Source organism: Orbicella franksi, chromosome 11 (assembly GCF_964199315.1).
Source record: "Orbicella franksi chromosome 11, jaOrbFran1.1, whole genome shotgun sequence".
NCBI classification, from domain to species: Eukaryota; Metazoa; Cnidaria; class Anthozoa; order Scleractinia; family Merulinidae; genus Orbicella; species Orbicella franksi.
In genome coordinates, this window is record NC_138155.1 from 20,086,380 (window position 1) to 20,112,802 (window position 26,423).

Genomic DNA, 26,423 nt, shown 5'->3' on the forward strand with positions numbered 1-26,423 from the left:
CAGTTTGTTTACGAAAGGTTGAATGAATGGCTAGGGGAAAAAGCACGCAAACTAAGCCGCTTTATTTCACTTTCGTGTTGTGATGACAAAAAACGAAACACACGTACGATATTAATCACGTGACCAAACAATAAAGTGCTTAAGTGGGGACTGTCCCTAAGCGTTTACAAATTCAGTCTAATTTAGTGATTGCCAAGGTCACATATATTTAATTCATGATTAAAACCGCGGAAGCGAACTGCTTTTATCAATCCACGCTTACGGAAATCCTTGCTTTTGTTTTCAGTGTCGTTGTCACAAAGTCCGCCGTACAGTTGTCACGACGGACAATGGAAAATGATTCGAAAGCAGATTAAAATTTGCTGCATTGCCCTCCCTCCAAAAAAATCAATCTGCCGAGGACGTGACATGCGAATATTCACGTGTATCCCTTTAAGAAACAACTACCTCTGCTCTGCACGGGTTCAGTGTTACATAACAGTAGCTTAAACAGTCACAGAACTTATCCTGAGATCACGTACTCATTTAAGGTTGACATAAACACCCGTTGATTTTTTTTTTTTCTTTTTGACAATATAAACATGTCGAATTAGCCAGCCAGTATCAACACGGAAATGCTAAACTGCTCCAAGGCGTCTAATTTTCCTTCGGTCCTCCGAAAAAATAAACGAACCGCAAACTGCCTACAGAAATCTTATGTCCGGCTTTGTTTGTGTCAGATAAGGTGACATCACACAAATGTCAAAAACATCTAAGTGGCTGTGAAGGCGGATATTAACCTTTTCACTCATGGAGTCAAAGCTGACATTGTACCCAGCGTGTCGATATATTCAAATAAAATTTTCCGAGCAGTATTTTCGTGTGGTGCTGTTTATTATGCTGTACAAGGTGGTGCTAACTTTAAATTCTGTGGATTGAAAGAGAATGAAGGTACACATGAAAGATCTTGAGTAGTACTTTAATATTTCGTGAAGTACTATTTATTATGCCGTTAAACGTGGTTTTAAGTCTGTGGATAGAACCCTAGTGTGTGACCATTCAGATGAAAGCTAATGAGAAGTACTTTCAGGTGGTACTGTTTATTATGGTGGTCGCAAGGTGCATAGCTCTAACTTTTAAGCCTATGGAAGAAACACACTTGTAAAACAATCCAAGTAAAGGAAACTGACCGGTGCTTTCAAGTGGTGTTACTTGATTTTAAATATTCCGCAAAATAACATTTGTTCGATTTATATTTTGGCATTCTGAGAGTCAGTATTAATTCTTCTAACGATGAAACATTATCCTGAATTGGAAGATTCATTCCGGTCCAGTGAACATAATCTGGAAGTTCAAAAGTCTATTCATGGTTGTTCGTTTCTCTTCGTTTTTCTTTCGGATTAAATTCTGGACTCGGGAAAGACCAAAGGGGACTGAATTTACATTGAAAATTCTATCCGAGTAAAGCCCAACCATCTATTTGACAATTTTCCAGAGATTTCACTGGAATAAGTGTCGACAGGCTTTTAACGCGATATTTAACATTGTATTGTGTTTGATGTAACCTTAATTTCCGTCGATCGGTTTTCACTTATCGATTTCAGTCCCTCAATCCCAGGGGAAATTTATCGCCTGATGACATACCTAGTGGGAAGGCAAAATCCATCAACGGAAGTCTTTACAGACAATTTAGCCAAGGTCAAACAGTCGTGTGATCGGGAGATAACTTTCAGAGCTCATGTATACTACACGTTCGGGCAATTGTCCAAGTTATCTCAACTCAGAAATGCACTGTAGATCGATCAACTCGTCGATAAAATAGGCAAAGACACAAATAGGACTAATGCAGAGTAACAAGAACGAAACAGAAAAACAACAACAGAGTTCTACTTTTTCGTTTTATTTGATAAAGTCACAAGCTACTATGTAAAAAAAAAAAACAACGAAAACTCAACATCAAAAAACGATAGTGAAATCCCGTTCAGAAGTTTTCGCGCAGGAACTCTTTCGTTGTAAGACCGAGTCACTATTGCTTTGACAGGTTTATTCCTGTTATTTACATTTATTGTTAATAAAGAGATGAGGTACCCTTCAATTTAACAATAAAACGTTCTCACGGTAAGTTTATTCTTAAGTCTTACTAAATATCAGCTCAAAGACTTCAAGATTCGTCTATAAAGTTAAAAGGGATTACCAAAGTGAACAATAAACTCAATTGTTTGTCTAATTTTAGACGAAAGAGAAAGCTTTCTTTGTTAAGAAATGATTGTTATAGTATTTGAAAATAAAAATGAAAATAAAAACGGAGGTGACAAATGCAACGGGGATGCCTTGCTCAAGTGTCTGTAGTTAAGCTTCGATTAGAAAATAAAAATGATTTCGAAAAAGAAGCCATGGCTGGATTTCCAAAAAAAAAGAGAAACAACTGATGTATCTATAGTGGTCTGGATTGTCAATGATTTTCTACACAAGAACTGACCACACTATTTTCAAAGAGTAATACTTCTTCTTAATAAAGAACAATAAAAAAAAAAAAAGGTCCCTGACGAAAGTCAAGTTTAATCCCTCTCTTGAAATTGTCGCGAAAGTGGTCGGCGCGCTTTTTAACTTCTCACACAAAGACCAGCGCTTGAGTTTTCGAGAGAGAATGGCGATAAGCTCAGTTTTCTAGCTTTAATTGATACTGGGGTATTTATAAGCCTTATAATCGTTCATATATGGTAGAGCTTCAGATTCAACTCGGTCATATTTTGCCTTCTCCGTTGTCAACACCAATGTTAGTCAACTTTTGCAAGGCTTGTCAAAATCGTTATCAATGGTTCGATATTTCCAAAGAAAACAAGATCTTTCGTGTCATGCGATATCGATCTGTGAATGAACTGACAAAGAATGCGTGTTAGTCCCTTCGTTGACGAAAACAATATCTCTCTTTCGTTATTTTATGCTGTAAGGTCATGTTCGGACAGGCCATGAAATATATCAACAAAAGTTACTTTGTTTCGAGTCCCTCGATCTTTATCAGTCGTTTCCGTCGCGCCAAAATACGCCGGTCTTTCCCGCTATAAATAAAAACCTGCCTGATTTTGTTCGTAAATCTTAACTGGATTAAATTGTGACCTGCATTAAGCTAGAGGTTTTTGCCAAGAAAGTTCAACCCAATGTTTATACAAGGGCTCGAGAGACATTCAAGAAGTCTAGCCAATATTAGCCTGAAGGTAAAGAGACAGCGGGATTCTTATTTTAGCAACCGAAACAATGGAATCGAAGTAAAACGTATTTATTGCTGACAAGGCAAGAAACACCATGATTCACTTTCTTACCAATATCACTTCATATCACGCTTCAATCTCCTTTGTGTTAGTCTTGATTTTATTTTAGCTGAACGCCGTACAGGACTGTGCAAAAATTAATATCACGGATTTTTAATAGCCAATTTTCTACGCAAACTTTATTTCAAAAGAATGACACATTCAAAGACGCATTCGACTGAAATCTGAAGAGCGATTTTTCCAGAGCAAGAGTGGGAAGAATAAAGGAAATCAGTATTGAAAGGCTTAGTTTACCTAAATTCCCTCCCTGCTAAGAGTCCTGTTATTTATAGTATTGATGGACGCGTGGGTTGTTTTCTTCTGCCATCGACGGATTAATGTACAAGAAACTGGAAACAAAGGTCTATTGTTTTTCAAACTAGGAGTGAAATTTCCTTCGACAGTGCATGGGATCTGAGGCGCTTTTCTCCCATCTGATTCAATAGCACATCGAAAACTACACTTTTAAGCTGTTCTGCGAACAACTGTTTCGTTCCAGAACTATTTAAAACCATAGTCAAACAACGATGCTCTCCTTGTTTATACTCTTTTATTATAAATATAAAAGATCTCTCTAATAAATTCATCGATGAATTGATGCAATTCGGGTTGACAAGCAGAAGCCCATAATGTACGGACTAATGCTTCAGTAAATAATTGCCATCAGCGGCAAATGAATATTACTTTACAAATCTGTCGCTCTTGCAGCGTATAGAAATATCATTTAGCTATTTACACATTTTTACAAAGGTAACTATTTACAAAAGTTTGATATTTACAAGAGTTTACTAAATATTGCCAAAGTTTGAATTAAATTAACGGGCGAGTTGCGTTGAGCTGTATCTAAATACAAGTTTTCTTTTGTCTTTTTGTACATTATAAAGTAATACGAGTTTGAAACCTGCCAAAAAGGAACCCACTTGAAAGATGCTTGCGGTTTCGTGATCACCGTGCATTCAACTGAGTTCTTTCGAGGCTGGAAGCCAACTCAGAACCCTTCAATACCAATCAACAAAAGCGATACATTTGCATTTGAAAGGCTTCGACAATAAAGAACGTGGATTGTTTGTTCTACTTTGTCACGACATCGATGAAGAGGATTTGTTTTCGTTTTTTCGCTCGTAGGCACACGCAGGAATTGTTCGCCAGCAAACAACACCGACGTGACTTCAAGCGAAACTCTTGTTTTGAAAATTTCCGGATGTTCATGTGTCAAGGTCGAGCGACTTTTTTTTTTTTTTCTAACCTTCACGATAAGCGCGTGTCTTCGCAAAGAGCAATATTAATAATAGTTCCACGAGTCACAGTCTATCAATTATCTAATCATGCCAGTCAGCAGTGATAACGAAACGACACAATAACATCGATTCCTTAGGCGACAACGAATCTTTACAATGCAAGCTTAGCAATATACAGCCGGTGCAAACTATTCGAGATCAAACGTCTGCATTTGAATCTTACTGTCTCTTAGACGCCAGCGGATGCCTGTAATACAAAATCAAACCTTCAGTTCTGTAAAACGAAGTTCTTGTCCAACTACGCTTTAGGATGAAAAAACAGCAGTTGACTTGCTTTGCCCTGTTGTTATGGAGAACGGATAAGTCGCTCCTGCGATTTCCCGAGTGCGGGCTTTAGTGGCTTTTAATCTTGTATTTGTCAACAATGAAGCGATGTAACACGATCAGCAGTCGATGGAAATCAAACACGAAGGCCAACAACTGATGTCATGTCACTCGAGGCAATCAAGAGTCATGTTGCGTAGTTTAAAAATAATTTCTTCGAGCGATTCGTTCCATCTTCGGAGAGAGCAAGCCTCTAAGACGTAAGATCTAGAATAAAGGAAGCACAAATTAATTTGACAATTTCGCGAGCGTAAGCTTGCTTAAAAAGGTGCTTACGTAATGGAAATAAGATTTGGCGGGTTGCGTTAGCGTTCCCGCGCGACCTACAGAAAGCGACTAAGTTGAGTTGTCTGTAAGTATACAACAGATGTAATCGTTAAAAATATCGTGAAGTTGTAGTGCTGTTATCATCGAGACGAAGCGCTTACCTCGTTAGTTTGTGTAACATGTAACTTCTCAAGTGTTCAGAAATTTCCAAACAGCTCTGCCGAGGAACACAACTCCAGCGACCACGCACACCGTCTTCATCGCTCCGACAACAATGTCTTGTTCTTTAACTTGCTCGGCTCTTGCGGAGGCTTCAAGGTCATCGGCGATCTTCCGAAGCTCTCTCCCAACTAAAATGCACGCTCTCCTACGGGTCGGAGATTCGTCTGTGGGAATAAGAAAAGCCGACGCCATCCAGAAACTTGCTCCTTGGAAGAAACTCATCTGTACTTCGGGACGATGGCTTTTTTTGTTGTGTGTTATGACGCCGCTGCCTTTTAAAATGGTCTAACGAACGCTCGTGCCTAACACACGACTTTATTGCCCTTTGTTGGCCCGGTTTTTGATTGACAGCACCAGACGGACACTGATTGGCTGACCGTTTGATGAATGCCAGGCCTTTTATTTTACGGTTGCTTGAACACAAAAAGGAACCCCCTTTTATGCTATATTTGTCAAATTAACTCATGAATTGTGTTTTCCACTTTCTAAATGTCGCCAAAATTATGAGCGCGACCTTGGTAATTTCCTATAGACCCACAGGTCTAAAGTAAACAATAGAGCGACGAGCCTGTACAAGACAAAACACACAAGATCTGCAACTAGAAGGGTACCTAGACATCAACTCAACGAATGCACTCACAAAAAAAAAATTTGATCACTTGAAACATTCGAGCAAATTTAAATGGGTTTCCACCGTGGGCGCACAACAGAGCAAATTACGAAAATACGAGTACGTTTATAAACATGACTTCAAATTGACGTGTTAAGTTTTAACATCATATTGTGGGTGGATTTTCGTATTAGATACGGTGGACAAACCACATGGAAGCTAAGACTTTCTTAAGTGTGTGTCTTAGGCAAATATAGATGGCATCTCGCCAAAATTGCCTGTCTTTCGTTTTGTTGAATAGAGAAAACGCAAAAAGATAAACATTGGCACAAACTTTGAACAAAGCAGTATTACAATACGGTCTCCGACCGCGACGTGATTTTTGCATCTTTATCCAGATCATAAATACTGAAGTTAAAGTCCCTCCAATTCTTTTTTTTTTTTTTTAATATGTTTTTTGTGAAACAGTTGCGATCGGAAGAGAGTTTTATGTAAATTCTACGCAGAATTTACTGCATTTAGGAAAATGTCATGGTTACGTTACGTACAATTATATAATGATGGCAATCTTCCAATTTCATTTCACCTGCGGAAAAGCCGCATGGAAACGTGCGGGGAAAATCCAATACAAAAAAGATCAAGACCTTTTAAGAAGCTTATTATAAACTCACTGAAATTCTGGGTGATCAGAGTTGACGCTTTCGTCTTCTGATATCAGAGTATATCATGCTCTTCGATGACGTTTGATGTTGCTACTTCGAAAATGAATAATCCCAAGTGTTTCGGCATGTGATGCTGTCGTGTGCTGATTCAGCACTCGCAGAAATTTGGCCACAACATAATCACACATTATTACGACACTATAACTCTAAAATTAGGAAAATTAGCCTTTTGTTTTCGTGTTTTGACCCAATAACTTATCTTCTCAGCCCTCGAAATCGCGGGGCAGCAGTACTGATTGCGAGAGGAAAATCAAAAACAAAACAAATTCAAACTAGGCACTCGATGCGAAAAATTATCTGTGTTTTGATCTCTTGAAATTAATATCACTTTTCAGAGTTTTCCCAGGTTAGAAAAATAGGCTGAAACAAACAAAATTAATCCAGGCATATTACAAGCTTTTAAAACGCAGCTACTTCGAGCGAGATCCGATTTACAACACCACAAAAGAGTTTCGATTACGACATATTTATCGAAATGTAACGAAATAAAAAGCAAAGACAAATTTGAACAAATTTAGCTTGGCTTCACCACACATATAGCATACGTGTTGGACTGCCACAAGATTACACTAAACCATAACAAAAACCCTTGTTTTCGTACCCTTGTCGGCTTAACATATTTTGACTAAACTTCAGTGGTTTGTTTTGTTTTCAAAGTAAAATCCCAGGAGATCACGGGATAAATTCACCTTACAATATCGATACGTTGTCCAGCAGACAGACAGTGAGAAAAACGAGAACCATCAGTTAAGGGCACTATGGCAAGATCTGCGAGTAAATAGCTTAAAAAAATGATGATAATACGAACCGTGTTGTGGTAGGTAACATCAGGTTTAGCTACGAAAAAATTCCCTAAAAGCCTCAGCTACCATTCTCTCATGGAACTTTCCATTCTAGACAACGAAACATCTCGAATTTATTTGCGGTTTAGTTTAAACCTGACAAATAACAGTTCAAAAGCGTGGGGGGAAGAAAACGAAAGAAGAAAAAGCCAATCAAGATGGTGCACTTAACGGGTTTCCTGAGTGTAAGAGCGCGAATGATGGCACTTGAGATTGGTTTGTCTTCACGTCAAGATTTGCTGAACTGGACATAAGATTATCTCATTAACGTCAACTTGTTGCGGAAGTGGGCAGGCGTTTCTGCCTGGCCATGTTATTTATCAAGGGCAGTGTTTTCGAAACAACGGAAGATGGACAAAAAAAAGGAACAGGAAGACTATCTACTGATGACGTGTAATTTCAGTATTGTTCGGCATGAAACAAACTTGATTCCAAAAGGGTTTTTTTGTTTTGCAGCCTTGGAATGGGTTTGACAGGCGAACTGAAACCAGTAAAAGTACGGAAAGGTTTTCACGTGTTTATATAATTGTGCATTTACAAACTGTTCTACGGAACGTTTTAATTTTCAAACTCCGTCGGAACTGAGCAAGTTCGAGCTTTCAAAGCTGCTGCTAACCAAAGAGGGCACACATTTTTTTCGAAGTGGGGACTGAACACATTTCTACAACGAAAACAACATTTTCGTCAGTGGGTTATCACGAGGCACGCAGAGGGTTTCACTTGCCTGTGACAGTTAAGTGTTTTGAACTTAATTAAAGATTCTAGACGATAAAAGATGAGCAATATCGCTCCTTAAAGGGTAAAAGTCAGTTTGAAACCCCAGGCAATACTTTTTGAAAAAAAAATATACATATATATGGGACTTTCTTAAACTGAATATCTGCGTGTCCATTAAGAAGCCATTAAAACTATTACGAATCGTCGTTCCCGGATAAGAAAATGACTGTGGTTACAGAAAGTTTAGTAAACTGTATATATTAGCTGCTAGAGTATTGTTCTCAACAAGACAACGGATTTAATCAAAAACTGCCGGGAAACCAATTTCAATCGTGTACTCAATCACTCGTTGAATAAACGTTTTTCTTTAAAGCCGACTGCCGTTTTGTCGCTGAAAGATGAAGGCGGGAAATTCGGCGTCGGCTACTCATAAATAAGATGAAATTACGGTGGTAAAATAGCGACAAAAAGAGCCGAACAGCGGGTTTAATTATCAAGAAAAAGGGATTTGAATACATTCACCAAATGGTATTTCAAGTGGGCAAACAACTGAGCAGGTGACAGCCTGGCGCAACACAAGGGCAGTCTTTTGAAAAACATTGCTCGTTGCCGCAATTCCAAAACAAGAATTGTTGTCTTGTGACTGCACAAATTGGCGGGTAGAAAATATTGCGGTTTTCTTTCACTACAGACAAAACTATACATCTATTGATAGCAAGAGATAAAACCTTTTAATTGTTTTAGTTTACTTTGTAAAACAAAAACAGTCGGGATTATAGGCTTTTTTGAAAGATAAGAGTATAAAACCAGCTCACGAGATATAAAACACTGTCCCTTCTTCATCAGTTCAAGTCGAGTCTTGTATCTTAATTATTCAAGGCAAGTTGTTGCGTTGTCTACGAGCTTACAAAACGCAATAAAGGTAACACAAAATGGATAGAGACATGTTGAATTTATGTTTGTAACATCGCTCAAGGCCAATAAAAACCTACACAAGCTAAGTTTACACAAACTGTGTTCATTGGAAATACATTTTACGGCTTTAATTAAAGTGCTTACGAAGCCCTGAAGCCATTTTACAGTCCACTGCCTCAACACAAAAGATGTTTATTTTGAAGTTGTTTTGACATATTCTGCACTCTGGAACATCGATATTTGACTGTGCAAATTTTTTTGTTGACTTTTGAAAACTTCCGACCACGACACGATAAAAGAGAGACTTGTTCGGTGAATCTTTGACATTTTAAACAGATTTCTTTCAAACTAGGTCTATATACCACAACTCTACATTAAAATCAGCCATGAGCGACAAACATTTGATTAATTGCTGAAAAAGACCGATAAGGAACAATTCTATTGTTTTCTTTTCAATGCACCGGAAATACATTAATTTCTTGCTATATTGTTTCGCCAGTCCTTCCTATCATCTTTTCCATAGATCTTCCACGCGAACGGAAATACTTAAGAGAAAAAGGGCTCTTTAAAGTAGTGTTCATAATCTGGATTAAGCAAATCACTAATAAACGATGCGTAATTTCTCCAAGTATTACCAACACTGTGAAGGGCGCTCAACTAAAATCATTTTCTTGATGTGTTACCACATTGCCAGGACTAAATGTCCGACAACATGGAAAGAGAATTAAACCGTTTGCATTTCCTTGAGGCTGCATAAACTGCAAGAACCTCACAAAACCCTGAGGCGTTTTTTAAATGATTCCTAATCTTGCCCGCAAACTTTCTTTGACGATCAACAAGCATATCGTGTGAAATATTACCATAAATGCTTGTTACCACACAACGTAACGCGATATACCGTACGTGAAAAATTCCACCGACAAACTTGCGGAAGAAATTCTAAAATTTCACAACTGCCATCCTTAAGCCAGTGTCAATTTCGAGACACTATTTTTTTTCTTGTTTTTTACACGACAGTTTTTAAGCCCGCTCTTAATCTGTCTTTGAACGTTGCTCAACGTCTTCATTTGTCATTTAAAGAGGTAGAATGGATTAAACCTTGCGCAGTTAAAGATTTCTGGCCTTTTCCGCAACGAATGAGGAAAGATATGAGAATAGCACAACCATAACATAACATTTCGTTGGCTCAGCGAATGTTCAAGATTTTATATCTCACAAGATAGAGGCTATACATAGTAGATACTGTCACAACAAACATTCCAAAGATATGACAATTAAAGTAAATTCAGCGCGTGCAAATGTACACGTGCCTTAAACACGAGCCACGCCAAATGACAAGCTGCGGAACATTAATTTTGTTTAGAGGGCGTAAAACTCCGAGAATAGTTTAAAAGAATAAATTTAAAAAAAAGAAAGAGGGAAAAACCCAGACTGAAACAAGGGTGAACTAGGAGCCCAGGGTCATGGGCTCCTGGGGCGCACCTATTTTGGCGATGTCGTGTGCGAGTTTGGGTTTCCTAAGTTTACTTACGATGTTTTCCTTATTTCTTTATTTTTCAATTTATATAATACTAAGCAATAACAAGATTTGGCTGAGGAACTAACTAACAACCACAAGAAACGAAGCTCTCTCTTGGTTCAATTCCAGACAAACAAGACAAGAGAAAAGCAAAGCTATATCATGAAAACGAAGTGTCAGCAAAGGAAACGATATTGGCTCACAGGAAACTAAAACTTGAAGTGAGAAAACAGAAACAACGAATGTAGCCAGGATGAGGGGCAGGGAAGGGAAAATAACCATTCTTAGACATAGTAACAAATTCTAATAGCTTTTTTTTATTGCTGAGATATTAGCTGGAAAGTAAGCAAGTTTTTCATGGCGACTAGAGCTCACGTGGAATGGAAACAAAATGGCCTTTGTGTGTGACAATTCAAACGAAAGCTGTTATGTAATAATTTCATGTTATGTAGTTTGTTTTCCAATTTTCTGCATTCTTTAATTTTTTCTCTCAGTATACGGAGTTAAACTCATCATGAGTTCCTATGTACACAATAAATGGAGTTTCTGTTGGTCACGAGTCAAGCCAAAACAAGACGAAACACACAAAAATATTAATCTCCCAGCTGGTTGGATTGTTCAAAGGACTCAAGCTGTGCTATCAGTGTTTTGCTAATGAGTTCATCCTTCAAAATGAGTCTGTTTGTCGAAACCAGTCCCTAGAAGAAAACGGACCCATTGCGGTTGCAAAAAAAAAAAAAAAAAAAAAAAAAAAGAAAAAAAAAAGCAAGTATATTCAAACTGTACGTCCTTAAGCGCCTTGATGGCAGCACGATTCTCACGTGACCCCATGACCTCAAAGCTTGTTTTCGAAAAAAAGCCAAAACAATGAAGCACAATATAGCTGTTATGAAACATCGCACGCAACAGGGAGCCCGCAGAAAAACAGCTGACAACGCAAATTAGTTAGCTAAGACTGAAACACGATACTTGGCTAATTTGACCTTCTGTTTAATCAGACAACAGTATATTTGGCAATTAGACGTTTTAAAAGTAACGAGTTTTTCCTAGGCCAAAAACGAAAACATTAAATCCGTGCCGGAGGCTTAGACAAGACAAAAATAAAACTGCTCTCGTGTTTCTCAGCAGTTTCTTTTCAATCACAGTCACGCGAATTGAACTCAACAGTGATATTATAATCTCTAGAAATTGCACCCTCAATAGTAAAACAAAACATTAATTAAAAATATATTTAATAAAAAGCGCCCTAATGCGAAAGAATATCTAATGAATTCTGTGTTATTTTACATTTGTTTTCCATGACGCAATTATAAAATATTCCCAACGCAATGGGTATGAAAAATCTAAATCTACTGTCTGCCAGAGAAAAGATATGCGTCACAACACTCAACATCATTAAACCCACGCAGTAATGAGAGTGTTTTTCAGTAACAGTTCTTCCTTCCGTTAACTAACCGTTTCATGACAGTATTTCTTCGCTTGCACCGAAGGTCTAAACTTTGGTGACGATAGAAAATGTGTGTTGAAAACTTGCTTTTTTCCAAATTACGATTTGTATTTCCCTTTGACGTAAAACTTGCTTTGAACTTATAGACCGTATTTCCAGCTCATTATATGAAACATTCGCCAATCTAAAGCTTCACTGACAACTTTGTCCTCCAGTATCGACCCTTTAACTCCGATCAATTCAAACTCGCATTTCATTCTTTTCTAGATTCTTTAGCATGTAAGGAAATCTAAAAAACAAAAGCGATCTTTTCTCAGTCGTATTCTGGGCTTCAAACCTGCTACTAATAATATCACCCATTTATATGGTCACAGGACATCTTTCAAGGTCAAACTGCTATAAGGTATCTCGTTCAATATTTCGTATCGCTGGCACTCAAATTGTTGAATTTTGCGGTCAACATAAGTTCTGCGATTATCGATTAACAAACTGTAGCTACTCATCAGCATAAAGAACAAATAATTTTCTGATTTTCACCAACCCGAGGATAAAAATTTTCACCAACCATAACTATAGGACTGATAGAAATTTACGCAGAAAAACGTTTTCATTAGCCATGATTAAACGGTCATTTCCTTCGACACAACACTCTCTACAAAACCTGCTAGCTGCAAATTAACTTACTGGTAACATAAAAATCCTTGCCGAACCGCTGAAAAGAAATCTAGAATTCGTTCACATTATCAGATACCAAATTGCTAACTCTCTTCCAACCTATGGCAACCAAGTCAAAAATTCTCAGTACGAGTCCGCAGTGGTCAGAACTTCTGACTAAATTACCAAACTAAAATAAGTACGAACCTAGCTATATCAAAAGTGCAAACTATACATAACAAGATTGTGAAAATCAGAGATAAAGGACCTTATCATCTCTGGAAAAAAAAAGCCATCATCAAAGACCAAATTTTCCCAAAAAGATTAATAGAAAATGCATAGAAACAGTTGGGAGAATTTCAGTGTTAATATCGCCAAGAAACTTTCCTTGCCTTCTAAAACAAAATAACGGTAGTATTCGATGTTAACTACTCTTTTAACGTAAGACTTTTTTATCATGGGCGTTTGAAAAGCAGCGTTTTTGTTGCCACATTTTCCCTAAGTACACTTTAGGGCTCCCATTGACAACAGGAAGACAACAGGAAGACAGCTTGTCTAAGAGCCGCCATCTTTATAACTACTTAATTGTTGTTGAAAATTGTCATCGGCTCGATATCATGTCGACACAGCTATAATAAATGAAAAGTTCGAAAATTAAGTTAACTACGGCGACCTCAAGCTATCGACCAAATATAATATCAATAATTTACTCTCGAGCACAGACCGGTTCACTTTAATAAAGACCGTTTGAGCGCGCGGTGAAGTCTGAAAGAGAACAGGTTGTATAGTCCTTTATCATGAGCGAGATGCGAGACAGGTTTTTGCTCGGCTTCGGTTAATTTGTCTTTTCAAAAATAATGCAGTAGTGTTTAATTCATCTTGAATCTTGCATGGAATGATTGTCTTGTGTCGTGTTAACTTACAACTCCAAAAAGAGTACTTGAAAATTAATGCAAAGAAAGAAAAAAAATTGGCTGCGGCGTGAATTTCTTTTAACTGAATAGGCAGAATTTGCTGGAAACGATTACTGCAGGCTATTTTTGTGAACCAGATGTTAAAAATAACTTTTATGTATAAAAAATTACGAGACCTGATTCATGTATGATCTTTATTTAGACCCTGGGGCGACATGATCAGGCGAGCACCAAACGAAAAGAAAATAACCGAAGACTGACTTTTCGACACGACCGACCTTTGGAGCTACTCAACAGCGGCAATTCCCCAGCGGATGTTGAAGTTTGGCCAGGATTAAAATAAAAATCCAAATCTATAAATAAACAAGCACCGCACCGTTTTCATATATAAGGGGTGTCAAAAACTTGGAGCGGTACCCAAAGCCGTTGGTCTTGCTCTGACACGTGTGTATTCGTATGGAAGAAAGAAAAAAAAAACAAGGAAATGACCTCATTTTCTCATGATGAACTCACGAGGAAAATATTACATGCATTGCCTGACCCACGATTAAAATAAAAGTCCAAATCTATAAATAAACAAGCACCGTTTTCACATAAAGGGGGCATCGAAAACTTGGAGCGGTACCCAAAGCCGTTGGTCTTGCTCGGACGCGCATTCCCATGGAAGAAAAAAAAAAAAAGGAAATGACCTCATTTTCTCATGATGAACGCATGGAGAAAATATTGCTTGCATTGCCAAACCCACGCTAAAATGATGATACTGTTATCATCCTAACCGCGGTAAGACAGAAAGCTGAACTCCATTTTAGTGTAAACGAGGAAAGTTCACCTGATAAAGGGCCATTAAGACTCACAAGGAAGGCGGCTTCATATATAGAATAATATTTTTATCTGAATGCGTTGAACTTTGGAGCTAAACTGAAAATACTATTCACGAAATTACAGCTGTCTGGTTAAACAGGTACTAAAAAAAACTATTACTTCCTCCAACTGGAAACCAAACGTTCAAAAGCCGTTATACTTCCGTCAACGAAATTTTTCACCACTTAGGTACACGGAAGTAAAAGAAACTTCCACAAGAACATGCAATGCGGAAATAGATAAATATGGCACCTAAATCCACAAAACAAATATTATTACTCGTACATCAGCAACAGAAATCATCTTGACCTAACACCATCACAAAATAAGTAAATATTATGCGTCGCTTCATTCTAACGTAACTGACTTAAAATATCAAGTTCCGAACATATTGGCGTGACAGTAACTGATTCTCTTTGAACCTTCAGATTGCATGTACATGTGTTCTTAAATTATGTTTTTGTTATTGAAGATAGGAAGTGAATTTGATAGTACATTAATACGTTTTGTAATTTCGCACGTACAGATTAAGCTAAAACGACTTAAATTACTGAAGACCAAAATACGTTTTAAAGTGAAACATTTGTCAGAAGAAATTGACAATACGGAATATTAGCTTCAAACTGTATCATACATTCTAAAGAAAAATTACAGAACGTTCTCGTACAAAATCTTTGTGGTAAAACGGGAATTAGTCCACGTTGCAACAAGAAGTTCATAAAATTAATTTCACACAAATCGGAAGAAAACTTGAAAACGCCATCGAGTCAAATTTTTCAATATTGCAATTTATTTTCATCGTTTCCATCGGAAAATTATCGTCGCTTCCTGTAGAGGTTCTGTCATTAGCGCAATTACTGTTCTACAGAATTTACACAACCAGTATTGACGAGTATTGCATGACAATTGTTGGTGTTTTTGGTCTCTCCACTCCTCGCTTACATGACAATCCAGTTTACAGCCGTGAATACAGAAATTGTACAAGAGACTTTCAAACTTTATTCTGAGAAAAAAAAAGGTTTTTATTGTACAATGTTTCAGTGTATGTCTCACAACAATCTGCATGTGATACCGAACGACGCTGAATTCAATACTTTTTCTATCATTAAAAAAAAAAAAAAAAGAAAAAACCATTTGATTATCTTTGTGATATTTTGCCGGGAAATGCAATACTTTTAATAGCGACTTCTTCCGCGTTCAAGTATTCGACTTTCGAGGACACAAATGAACAAAAAGTGTCGTTAAAAATCACGACAAGGGAAAAAAAAAATGAATATTGAAACTATAAGTGTTAAACAAAAGCTAACAAATGCTCATATTGCCAGAACTGAAAATAGTCCCATTAAATTCCAAAAGTAACGACCTCTTGCGAAAATCCAAAAGTAAGGACCTCAAATATAGTTTCACTTCTTGGGAATTAACAGCGAGAAGTAACAAACACTAGGGGCTTCATGTTACTCTGTTCTGATGTAACTCATTTCAACAATCTTTAGTCCTTTTCGTCTCTGGTCTAAATAACCGGATTTCGTATTTTTGTGGTAATTGAATAAAAATAAGAATAAACTTGTTCTTTAGGCGCTCGGTTTATTCTCACAGTTGATAAAGTTATACCAAGATATAGCAGCGTTGGAAAACCACAACATAACGACGGCCGTAACTTTCGTAACTTTTAGGCAGGAAGTTTTCTGTGAGCACAAAGGCGAAATTGTGGAATCATAATTTATTCCAGAAAAATGTCACTCCGAAAATATTCACATTTTTGTAATAAATAACACCAGCCTACTAATAGAGTTCTGCCGACCTTATGAGGCACTTGCAGTCACGTGTTCCCGTAGAGCATCTTGCACGTGTGACGCCAGTTTCCTCCGTTTTCTTTTACGAATTCGTTTTTTCTACAAGAAAGAAAGAAGTATATGACTTTCATCATAAGACAACATCGAGTATCTTGTATCACTATCTGATTAACATCTTGACCAGAAATCCAGTTAACGCATTTGTAAGTCGATTAGAAAACGCTAACTCATTCTATGGTCAGCAAAATCTTGCTAGCATATTTCAAAGTCCGCCAGGATGCGTGGGCTCCCTCACCCTCATATTCTCGGAAATCCCGAATCCGTTTATCATCCCCCGATAATCTGCGGTCATTTTTACACACCCCGGAGGTATAACACCCCCTCACATGAGACATAACGCCCACTATCTCAAGGTAGGTACAATTACACACCCACACGGGGACGAAAAAGACCAATATAAAGCTACTAGAAGTCAAAACTACACTTATCTGCCCTTCGTTTCAGGCTTTCGCAAGGGCTTGCGTGCAACGTGTTCATTTTCTAATCTCGCATCTATTCTACATCACAGCGCAAGCAATTGCACGGTTTTTCAGTCAGACATTTCACATGGATGACTTCTAGATTAGCTGGGAAAAAACAGTCATGTATATAACTTTCTGTAGATTTGTCTGAGGGCTGACAGGGGGTAACGCTTGCAAGAAAAATACAAAGAGCAAATGCGAGGGAATCTGAAAACGTCACTGGTACATAAAAAAAAAACCATCTCGATAAAATACAAATATTTTGAATAGCCAAAAGAGCTAGGTTCCCTGGGCTAAAATTAGGATTTCATACCTGCCCCCTTTTCCTTTTTGCCACACAGTGTACTTGCCCTCAACCCGATTTATATGCTGCTAAAATGAGGAAAACTCTCCATTCGTAAGGCAATGTTCAAAACGAAGGCTATCGTTTGCCAGGTACCGTAACTCGAGTTAAAGAATTTGACCAATTCAGAACTCCAGTTATACAAAAATAATTTAATTCTATTGTACACTTTGAATTGGTATACTTCCAAAATCGTTGTTGATCATGCAATCTATGTCCCTTTAAGCTGAAAATTATGACTTTCTTTTTAAAAAACAAACAAACAAACAAACAAACAAACAAAAACAAAAAAAATCTAAACAAGACTCTACCTTGGTATCGTCGCTAGCTGAGTGTTTGTCGTCCTTTTTCCTCTTGCTTTTCAGTACCGAGAGTGGATTTGGCCCCCCCGGTCGTTTTCGTTTACGGCGTGGTTTTAGTTCTGTTGTGGAGTCGCTCAGCTTTTCTAGCGTTTCTTTTTCATGTTTAGAAGGTTGGAGACGAGACATTTCAACCTTAAAATAAGAAAGAAAAAAAGAGTCCAGAGGAGAGATAAAGTACTGTAGGGGAACATAACGTTCGGAGAGACCATGGACTGTCCCAAACTTTCCAGTCAATGGGAACCAATCAAAGCAAGCGCACTAACATTAAAAAGATTCTGTCCTGGGTCAGTCTTTGAATTGTGTTCTCAGGTAATAAGCTTCACTCTCAGAGTACATCTCTTAACTACTGCAGGCCAGGAGTACAAATGGTCCTGGACAGGAGAACCATTTGTCTAGACTAACTTAACAAGATACCAGGAAAATTGAAGTTGGAAACTAAGTGCTAGACTGGTTAGCCACTTAGACATGATAGACATGATAAAGAAGTCATGTTTCTTACAGGAGATAACAAACCTTTTCAGATGCTTGATGGGATGTGGTTGAAGGTTTCTCAAGAAGTATTGTGTTGCGATTTATAAAGAGAAGAGGCACACCTGCAAAATAAAAGTTGTTCATGATTACACCTGTTTACCATACCCAAATTCGCAATTAGCCAATCAGAAGCCATGTCTACTCTCCTGACATCCTGCATTATAATCCATCAAATATTTTTGCCTGTGCACGATTGGTGGGATGAGAAGATGAGAGACCCTGGCAGTGAGGTTGAGTGAATTATGCCCCAGCTAAAACTGGGGAATATCCGAGTGATATTCCCCAAGTTTCAAAACTGCACCTGTTGCAAAAAATATTTGAAGGATAATAAACACAAGAGTCTCCATTTGGCATCAAAACATCCTTGGATATTTATCCTTGGACATTATCTGTTCCTAAACTCCCAGTTTTCCTCAAGCTTCGCTCTCAGAAAACTGTTCGTTTCTCAGAAAAGGTAATGTCCATGGAAAAAAACTGAGCATATTTTCACACCAAATGCAGGCTATTGTTTATACAGCTGTATATCAAGTCACTAGTACTGACCTGATATGGTTATGGAATCATGGCCACTTGGCCAAACTTGGGAACAGTACATACCTAATCATACCTGTTCTGGTATGCTTCTGCGGCATATCAGGTTTGTTTGGTTTTGCCACGGGAATTTTGGCTCAATCAAACTCCCTGATATGCCAACACAGGGTACCAAAAAGGTGTGATTAGGTTCAGATATTATGCCAATAATTATGCTTTTTTAAGTCAATGTTTGCCTTAGTTTCAGAATGTGATCTAGTACAAAGCATCATCTACCAACCTGGAAACTTATTGTAGCAGAAGTTTAACCAACATGTTCATTCTCAACAAAATAACAAATTGTGCTAACTGCATGTACTTGCCTGGAACTTTCTGTAAATGCCTTCTCAAAGTTCTGTCCTGTGATGCAACAAAGTAACCATTTTGGTTCTCAGTTCCTTTGATAAAAAAGCAACTTGAATGTTAATAATTAATAATTATTGGATGAGGTTGAGGAAAATATTGTGATTTGTCAGTAGAAAGCAGATCAATTCTTTGCCAAAGGCCGAGGTAAATAATTGATCGGCAAGACACTGACGAAATGAAATCACAATACTGTATTTTCTAATAACTGCGTTCAATGTTAACAGCACAGCCAAGATCAAAATTTTTAAGTCTAATTTACTCTCAGTGCTGTTTTATGGATGTGAAACTGGTGAATGACTAAAGTGGACAAGAAAAAGCTGGATGTGTTCTTACACAAGAGCCTTTGTTGGATACTAACAATCTACCAGCCAATGTGCATAACAAACAAGGATATTAGAATAAGAGCAGGCACTGAGCCAATAAGCAAGCAGGTGGCAAGGAGGAGATATACATGGCTAGATCACATCCTTAGAATGGATCATTATTTACATCCTTGAATCACACTCACATGGGTGCCATAAGGCAGAAGAACTCCATGTCGACTTAAAGAGACATGGAGGAGTACAGTGGAAAGGGAGCTTAAAGAAGATGTAATATTCAGAGGATCATAGGACAGCCTGGAAGCAATTAGAGGCAAAAGCCCAATTCTCCACTAGGAGAATAAAACAATGACGATGATGCATGGGCAGACAATTCTTTGTAGGCAATTATTTGCAGGTCATGTGGTACAAGGTAGGCTCTCGACCAGTTACCAAGAAGAAAAAAAAGTGCATTGAATTATAATAAGGGGTGTCTTGCAGTAAAGTGTAAACTAAGGCACATGCAGAGATTAGACTTGTGGTTTCTCTGGACCTAAGAGATCATCTATATAGCAGAGAGGGAGAGGGAGGTGCCTGAATGGTGAGGTTTCACTGTCTATATATTTTCTTTAAAATATATCTTATGTGTTATTTTCCACTGGCTGATTAAAACAAAATAAGTGGAAAACGTTTTTCTTACTGCTAGGGCCTGGGGCTAATAAAGGTTCTATGATCTGAAGATGGGCATCTGTTATTTTTGCTGTCTGCTATAGTCTGACCCCACCACCCTCCAACCCTTTAGAATACATGTATTTAGTCTTTTTCAGCACTTTTTTTGAGATTGTGACTGTATCATTAGTATTGTCTTTTTGGCTCAAGACTGTATGTTTTAAGGAGTTTATTTTTAGCATAAAGGCCAGGCTTGCTGCAGTCAGCATGACATGACTCCCAGTGGTGCGTAAAAAGCTTATTTGTCAGGATAAATACGGGTTATTGAACAAGCATGAGGTCAAGATGGCTGGATATTGGCCAAGTTCTTTTTTTGCATGTTTATCTTTATGGACAGAGACTCCTTCTCAGTCTACATAATCACAAAAAAAAAAAAAAAAAATGAGGCCACCAAGGCCAATATCCAACCATATCTTATACTGTACCTATCATACTCATGATACATTCTGCAGCAGGGACAGCCTCTTTATGATGGGCACATTTTCGTAACTGGAATCTCTTTGCAATCAACACAGCACCTGCCAGCTGAGGACCAAGAGCTTTGCCTTCTTCTATCACACATCTTGTTGTCACTTAATTTAAGTCAAGTTTATTCAATGTCACAAATGACCACTATAAAGTTATTAATAATTAAATCCCAAGCTTTACTATTGAGTCCAACATACTGGTGATTTGACCAGAAAATACATGTACAGGAATTATTTCCTTTACATCAGGAAAAAGTGATTGGAAAGTGCAAAGGATTTAAAATGTTCGGTGTGTAGCCAGGCATGTTAAAAATTGGTAAAAAAGGAATAAAATGGTTGTCACTGGCTAAAAATATGGTTATCGGACGTTTCGGCCACTACTGTTGCCTTCTTCAGCAAAAGATGGAAAATGCAAATGTTAAACGGCATCCTGTTAGAATATGTAAAAGATGTGTGATAAAACTAAATGAGCAATAGTCTCTAGAGTATTCTTAATGAGTGTAAAAATTCTTAATGCCATTGTACACGTTCGGTAGCGCTATGTGTTCGTTTATAGTGTTCCTGTCTCGCACGGAATGCCAAGCGAGACAGGAACGCTATAAACAAACACATAGCGCTACCAAATGTGTACAATGACATTAAGAATTTTTACACTCATTAAGAATACTCTAGAGACTATTGCTCATTTAGTTTTATCACACATCTTTTACATATTCTAACAGGACGCCATTTAACATTTGCATTTTCCATCTTTTGCTGAAGAAGGCAACAGTAGTGGCCGAAACGTCCGATAACCATATTTTTAGCCAGTGACAACCATTTTATTCCTTTTTTTAACAATTTGCAAAGGATTTGTTTGAGCATAAAATAGGATGTTTCTCCAACAAGTGTTTTTTTTTGTGAATTTAGTGTGTTTGATACCCTGTACAAGTGATCTTAGAGGTACAAGCATCATTTTAGTCTATTGTGAGAAATTATGGAATACATGTACCCTTAGAGTTGCTTGCCTTTTCTTTGGAATACATGTACATGTAATCCTGGAAGTAATTGGGTTTCTTATCTTTTCTTGGTACTGCATCAGCTACTACTGTTTTGCTATTGTGTTTTAGAGTGAGGATTTTAATCTTTTGCTTTACATCTGGGTACCACTGGAGGTAGCCTACAATTTCTGAACAGATTTTCCAGAAAAATTACTGTTCCAATGGACCAATTGTGACATATTAAAATTCAGCCTAACACAATAGACCTCAGCATGAGGCTTTGGGGAATAAACCTCACAAACTCTGTAGTAAATAATTGTTATTCCTTCAAGCCAAGTACTGAGATCAATTGTTTCAGGCTGAATTTTAAGATATCGAAATTGGTCTATTGACTTTCAACTGAAATTTTCGAATGTTTCGGTTAACTGGTGAGTACCCACACACAACTCAAAGGAATTTTAAATTGGCAAACTCTTTAAGATAACTGTACATGTATCACAGCTTGAGGACAACAAGCTCATATAGGCATATAAGGATACATAACTGAATAGATCCATCTAAGTATTTTGGTAACTGTTCCTTGATATTGATTTTAGTCTGCAATGCCGCCTGACAGAAAGTACCATCAACTGAAGAGAGAACGACATAAAAATTAAGTTAGTACAGTTGCACGTGGATCAATCAAACGCACTAACTCTTTCAGCGATTGCAAAGGACACAAGCTCCAAAATGCCACCAAACTGCAAAGCGTTATGAAGGAAGTGATATTTAATACCCTTACTTACCTAATATTTGGTAAGGCTCAAAGATCCCAAAGGAATTCTTGAACAAAGTCAGAAATTTTCTTGCATGCTTTACTCTTTTCACCTTCATTCTTCCAAACTCTCATAAAGTAAACCGCTGATAGGTTTGAATTACGGCTCAAAAAGTGAATGCCACGTGATCTGTACTATTCTTTCTCTTCGAGCGTGGACGCGGCACAAGATGGCGGCGTTGAGCGTGGTTCTCGCAGTTTTAGCTCTTTTTGCACCTCTAAATACTCTTGGTAAGCCGTAAATAACGTATACAGGAAGATAACGTTGCTCTTTAGGCTCAAAGAGTAATTCAATGCCTATATTTTGCGAGTTAATGGTAATTTTTCAATCCTTTTGTTTCACACAAGAGGCAGCGATTTATTGGCTTATTTCAATCTTGATTTTTTTTTTTTTGGATTTTTACTACTCGTTTGGATCTTTCAGTGGTCTATAGACTTCATTGATTAGTAAAATGACTGCATTCTGGCTTTTTTTGTATATATTTGAGCCAGAGCCTCCAGAGAAAAATCATTGTTCTTTCAATTTGTGCATTTGTCACAAAAAAATCTCAACTACTTTCGATTCATCTTAGTGTTGGGATTATCTTTCTCTTGAATTCAGGTGATACTTGTGTTGGAGCTAAGCCCACACCAGAAATCTACTCCACAAGGAACATTTTGCTGTCTTCAGAAAGTGTATTTATTGTTGAATTTTCCCTCAAATGCGACAATAATGCTAAGGTAAAGGAATGAATGTGGAAATGAGCGTGTGGAGTAAGGTTTAAGATTTGTTTAAGCTACTGGTACAGTAGCTGTCCAAAAACGTTTTTACCTGTTTGTTGGTATGAAAAATCTATTTGCAAGTCTTTAGGATCCTTGAAATTGTTGCTCAAGCAAGAAAACACATGCAATTTTAGGTATGTTTATCGCCTCAACCTTTACTAGCAAAGTGAAAAAAGAAAGCCAATTTTTGCAGGATTGTTCAAAACCAAGAAACTTCATACTGTCTGTAGTATTCATTTTGTAGAGCTTGACGGTGTAACTTGTGTACACCTAAGTATTTGTGTAGACTGTAGGTCAATGCTTGAAACTGAAATGACATCATTCCAAAGGCGTAAGTGATGAACGTGAATCAGCTACCATGAGTGTATGATTATATTTTTACATTTTCTGATATGTCTTTGGAATAGGCTTGTCTAAATTAACGATATGAAAGAAATTGCTGGTGATAACTTTGATTGTGCAGTGGAACCCTGTTGTCCTTAACTCTTAAATGAAAACTTGGAATAGGTTGAGTTGGAAGTAGCTGATAGCTAGTGTGTGAAAAAGTATATCCAAGGGACAGTGAGTTGAATTCTAGATAGCAGATAGTTGAGTAAGTTTGAGATAGCAAGATTCTGCTGTAGTGCCACAACACCACAACATCACATTAAGTTTATTTGTAAAACTAATATATTTTTTCCCTTTGTTTTGTGTTTAAACTAGGAGTTAAACTTGTATGCTGAAGTGAATGGGCGAGTTTTACCTGTAACAAGATCCACAGATGATGCAAAATTCCAGGTCAGTTAAAGGCAGAATGATATCCATACCATTCTGTGATTTCAGAAAATGCTTTTCTCAGATCCAGGGGTTTCTTTTCTTGTTAATCTAGTACAATAGAATGGTTGGTTGTTGTTGTCATCAATGGTTTTAGCAGGCTGGCAACTGGTTTTCACAGGCAGGCAAAACTGTTTGAACTGAACTTCTTTATAAGAAACACTTTTTGCCAGATGATCAAACCAGGTGTGCAAAATCTTCATTGAAGCTGGTCAACTTGCCCATGGGCTTAATGAAATCCCTGGTCAAATGTCTTGTTTAAGTTTCAGCAGTAACTGCTTTCTTTTTGGCAGTAATTTTCAAAAAAAACGTATCTTTCTATATTGTAAAGTGAATAATCATATCTTCCAAAGACTTGTGATGAATGTGAATCAGCTACCCTGAGTTAGCTCATGGTTACACTTAAATGTATTCTGATATGTCTTTGGAAGACTTCAAGTTGACATGTACAGGTACAGTGATCACATCAATTTTCATGTAAAACACAAGGAGGTTCCGAGGCTACACAAATTAAACTGTCGCAACCAGCTGTAACCAGTTTGTACAGTGGTACAATGTATTTCAATGAGCATTTCATTGTATCCGATTCTTTTTAGCCTTCCCATAGAAAACCAATCTATAAGGGAAGAAATGCTGCTAAAGAAAAAAAAATGTTGGTGATTTGCATCACAATAACTCCTCTTGCAATGTTATCAAGTTGCAGCTTTTTTGCCCAAACTGAGACAGATCCATTAAACACTTGAATGGACTTTAACATCATCATTTTGAAAATGACAAAGTGTTGTTTTCTAATGTGTAATTTAGGTCAGCTGGGCAGAGGAACACAAAGAAGCTAAAGCTGGTATCTACAAATTGAGTTTTTATGATGATGAAGGATATGCTGCCTACAGAAAGGTACCTAGACAACAAAATTTAAACAAATTCTGAACATGTTGGTTGGGGTGGGGGAATTGTTCAACTGGGGCATAATGTAAGTATAAGGGCAAGCCAGTATATGATGACTTGTATAATCTGTCAATCCAATGAGAATGAATGATTACAAAATATACTTCCTGTCTGATTACTGGGACTTGCTCAGTTCTGCTTTTTTGTACATAACAGGACTGTTCCTGTTGTGGATTTTGGGTGTTATCCACTGTGGATGTACACTGTAAATGGTAAGATCTTTTTTCTTCTGTGACTGATTATCTTTTTTGAATTACTCTTGTTTTAGGCACAAAGAAGTGGTACAGTAAGTGAGGCAAAGGCTTTGTTCACAATTGACGTCAACCATCCGGTGAGAAGTGTACATGTATTTGTACAGTTCATTGTTTTGTGAGTAGATACTTAACAATCACCACGTGAACCATAAGTGTATCTGAGAAGGTCCAAGAGAGAAGGATCCAAAATACCAATTTTAGTTTCTACCCAAAGACTTTATGATGAACACAATCGCTACCATGATGCTGACTGTGATTAAACACTTAATCCTCTAAGAAGTTCTGAAATGTCTTTGGGTGAGCTAAGGAATTATTGAAAATGATTGTACTGCAGCTCGGGCACTCCACAAGTTTTTTTTTTTTTTTTTTTTTTTGTCAGGGTATTGTGTTTGACATTGATCATTTTATTTCCAGGGTGCTGGGCGTGAGGGACTTTACGTTCAAACTGAGTTCATTGCCGTTGTAGCAGCATTGCTGATATGGTGGAGTGCCAACAATGTGAAAAGCAGACTACAAGAATCATAAATAACACATTTTTAAAGTTATCATGTCTAGAACACCTTTGTATTTAATAAAATTGAATGCAAAAACATGAACGTGTTTTGCGATTGTGTAGTCTTAGTTTTAACAATAAAAATTTGGTAGGTGTTGCATAAGATACAAAAACTGTACCACATTCCCAGCAGCCTCATGTAAGTAAAATTCAGTCTCAAATATCAATCATTCATTTGACTTGAATCTAAATTTGAAAACCAGGTCTTGCATTTGCGTAATTCCTGTATGGCTTTCTCCCAGGCCTTCATGGTCAACTGATTGACCACAGCAAAATTTTGAGGCAAGTCTTGCTTCGTATATTTTTGTCAGAGTAGGACACAGAGTTCACGGAGTTCCCGTGCTATGGTCTGGCCATGTCTTGTGGGTTGGTGCTCCCAGTAGGGTTAACCTCATTGTGCCTCAGTCACATACTGGTAGAAAATGCATGAGCATTTGGGAACACTCGAGGAAAATGTAAACACATCTGCAAGTACTACCAGTACTTGCTGTATATCATAAGTGTTCTCAAAATCCCATGTTTATTGACAGTAATACATGGCTTATTTGTTAACTAAGCTTCAAAGGGTTGAAGCAAGATGTGTGTGGCTCATTACCTGTGTCATGGCTTATATCAGTGCCTTCAGATGCTAAAACAAGAGCCAAGAGAAACTGCTGTGTAAGTTGCCTCTCACTGATTCACTGAGATGAGAGTTTCATAGCATAGCTACATGAAACATTTGA

The 26,423-nt window shown here is 37.5% G+C and overlaps 3 protein-coding genes and 1 non-coding gene across 7 annotated transcripts in view; 3 read left to right on the forward strand and 1 right to left on the reverse strand.

The window, feature by feature from the left end:
- LOC145503231 (prolactin-releasing peptide receptor-like) overlaps positions 1-14,423 on the forward strand; it is a 25,463-nt gene extending 11,040 nt beyond the window's left edge. Inside the window, exon 1 of the mRNA XM_081482717.1 lies at positions 1-14,423. This exon is cut by the window's left edge and continues 11,040 nt beyond it. The gene's annotated coding sequence lies outside the window, so the exon portion shown is untranslated.
- LOC145503261 (rRNA-processing protein UTP23 homolog) overlaps positions 1-22,455 on the reverse strand; it is a 50,863-nt gene extending 28,408 nt beyond the window's left edge. For 3 of the 4 annotated variants that reach the window (XM_081482757.1, XM_081482758.1, XM_081482756.1), the window contains exons 1-7: positions 22,346-22,455; positions 22,100-22,189; positions 20,539-20,685; positions 19,043-19,117; positions 18,132-18,211; positions 17,568-17,750; positions 16,401-16,491 (exon numbers count right to left, since the gene is read on the reverse strand). In XM_081482757.1, coding sequence (XP_081338883.1) covers positions 16,402-16,491; positions 17,568-17,750; positions 18,132-18,211; positions 19,043-19,117; positions 20,539-20,685; positions 22,100-22,189; positions 22,346-22,433 — 753 coding nt within the window. In that variant the 5' untranslated portion in view covers positions 22,434-22,455 and the 3' untranslated portion in view covers position 16,401. Of the gene's footprint in view, positions 1-3,826; positions 5,117-5,337; positions 16,492-17,567; positions 17,751-18,131; positions 18,212-19,042; positions 19,118-20,538; positions 20,686-22,099; positions 22,190-22,345 lie in introns of those variants that run through there. The other variant, XR_014051453.1, reaches the window with a different exon arrangement.
- A 50-nt stretch (positions 22,456-22,505) lies between these two features.
- LOC145503266 (translocon-associated protein subunit delta-like) lies at positions 22,506-25,739 on the forward strand. The gene is made up of 6 exons (XM_081482760.1): positions 22,506-22,605; positions 22,976-23,094; positions 23,839-23,913; positions 24,754-24,843; positions 25,163-25,225; positions 25,563-25,739. The coding sequence occupies exons 1-6, from the start codon at positions 22,545-22,547 to the stop codon at positions 25,671-25,673; spliced, it is 519 nt and encodes a 172-aa protein (XP_081338886.1). The 5' UTR covers positions 22,506-22,544; the 3' UTR covers positions 25,674-25,739.
- LOC145461653 (small nucleolar RNA SNORD61) lies at positions 25,365-25,438 on the forward strand. The gene has a single exon (XR_014040758.1). It is a non-coding gene; the product is annotated as a small nucleolar RNA SNORD61 (small nucleolar RNA).
- Positions 25,740-26,423: the final 684 nt, after the last annotated feature.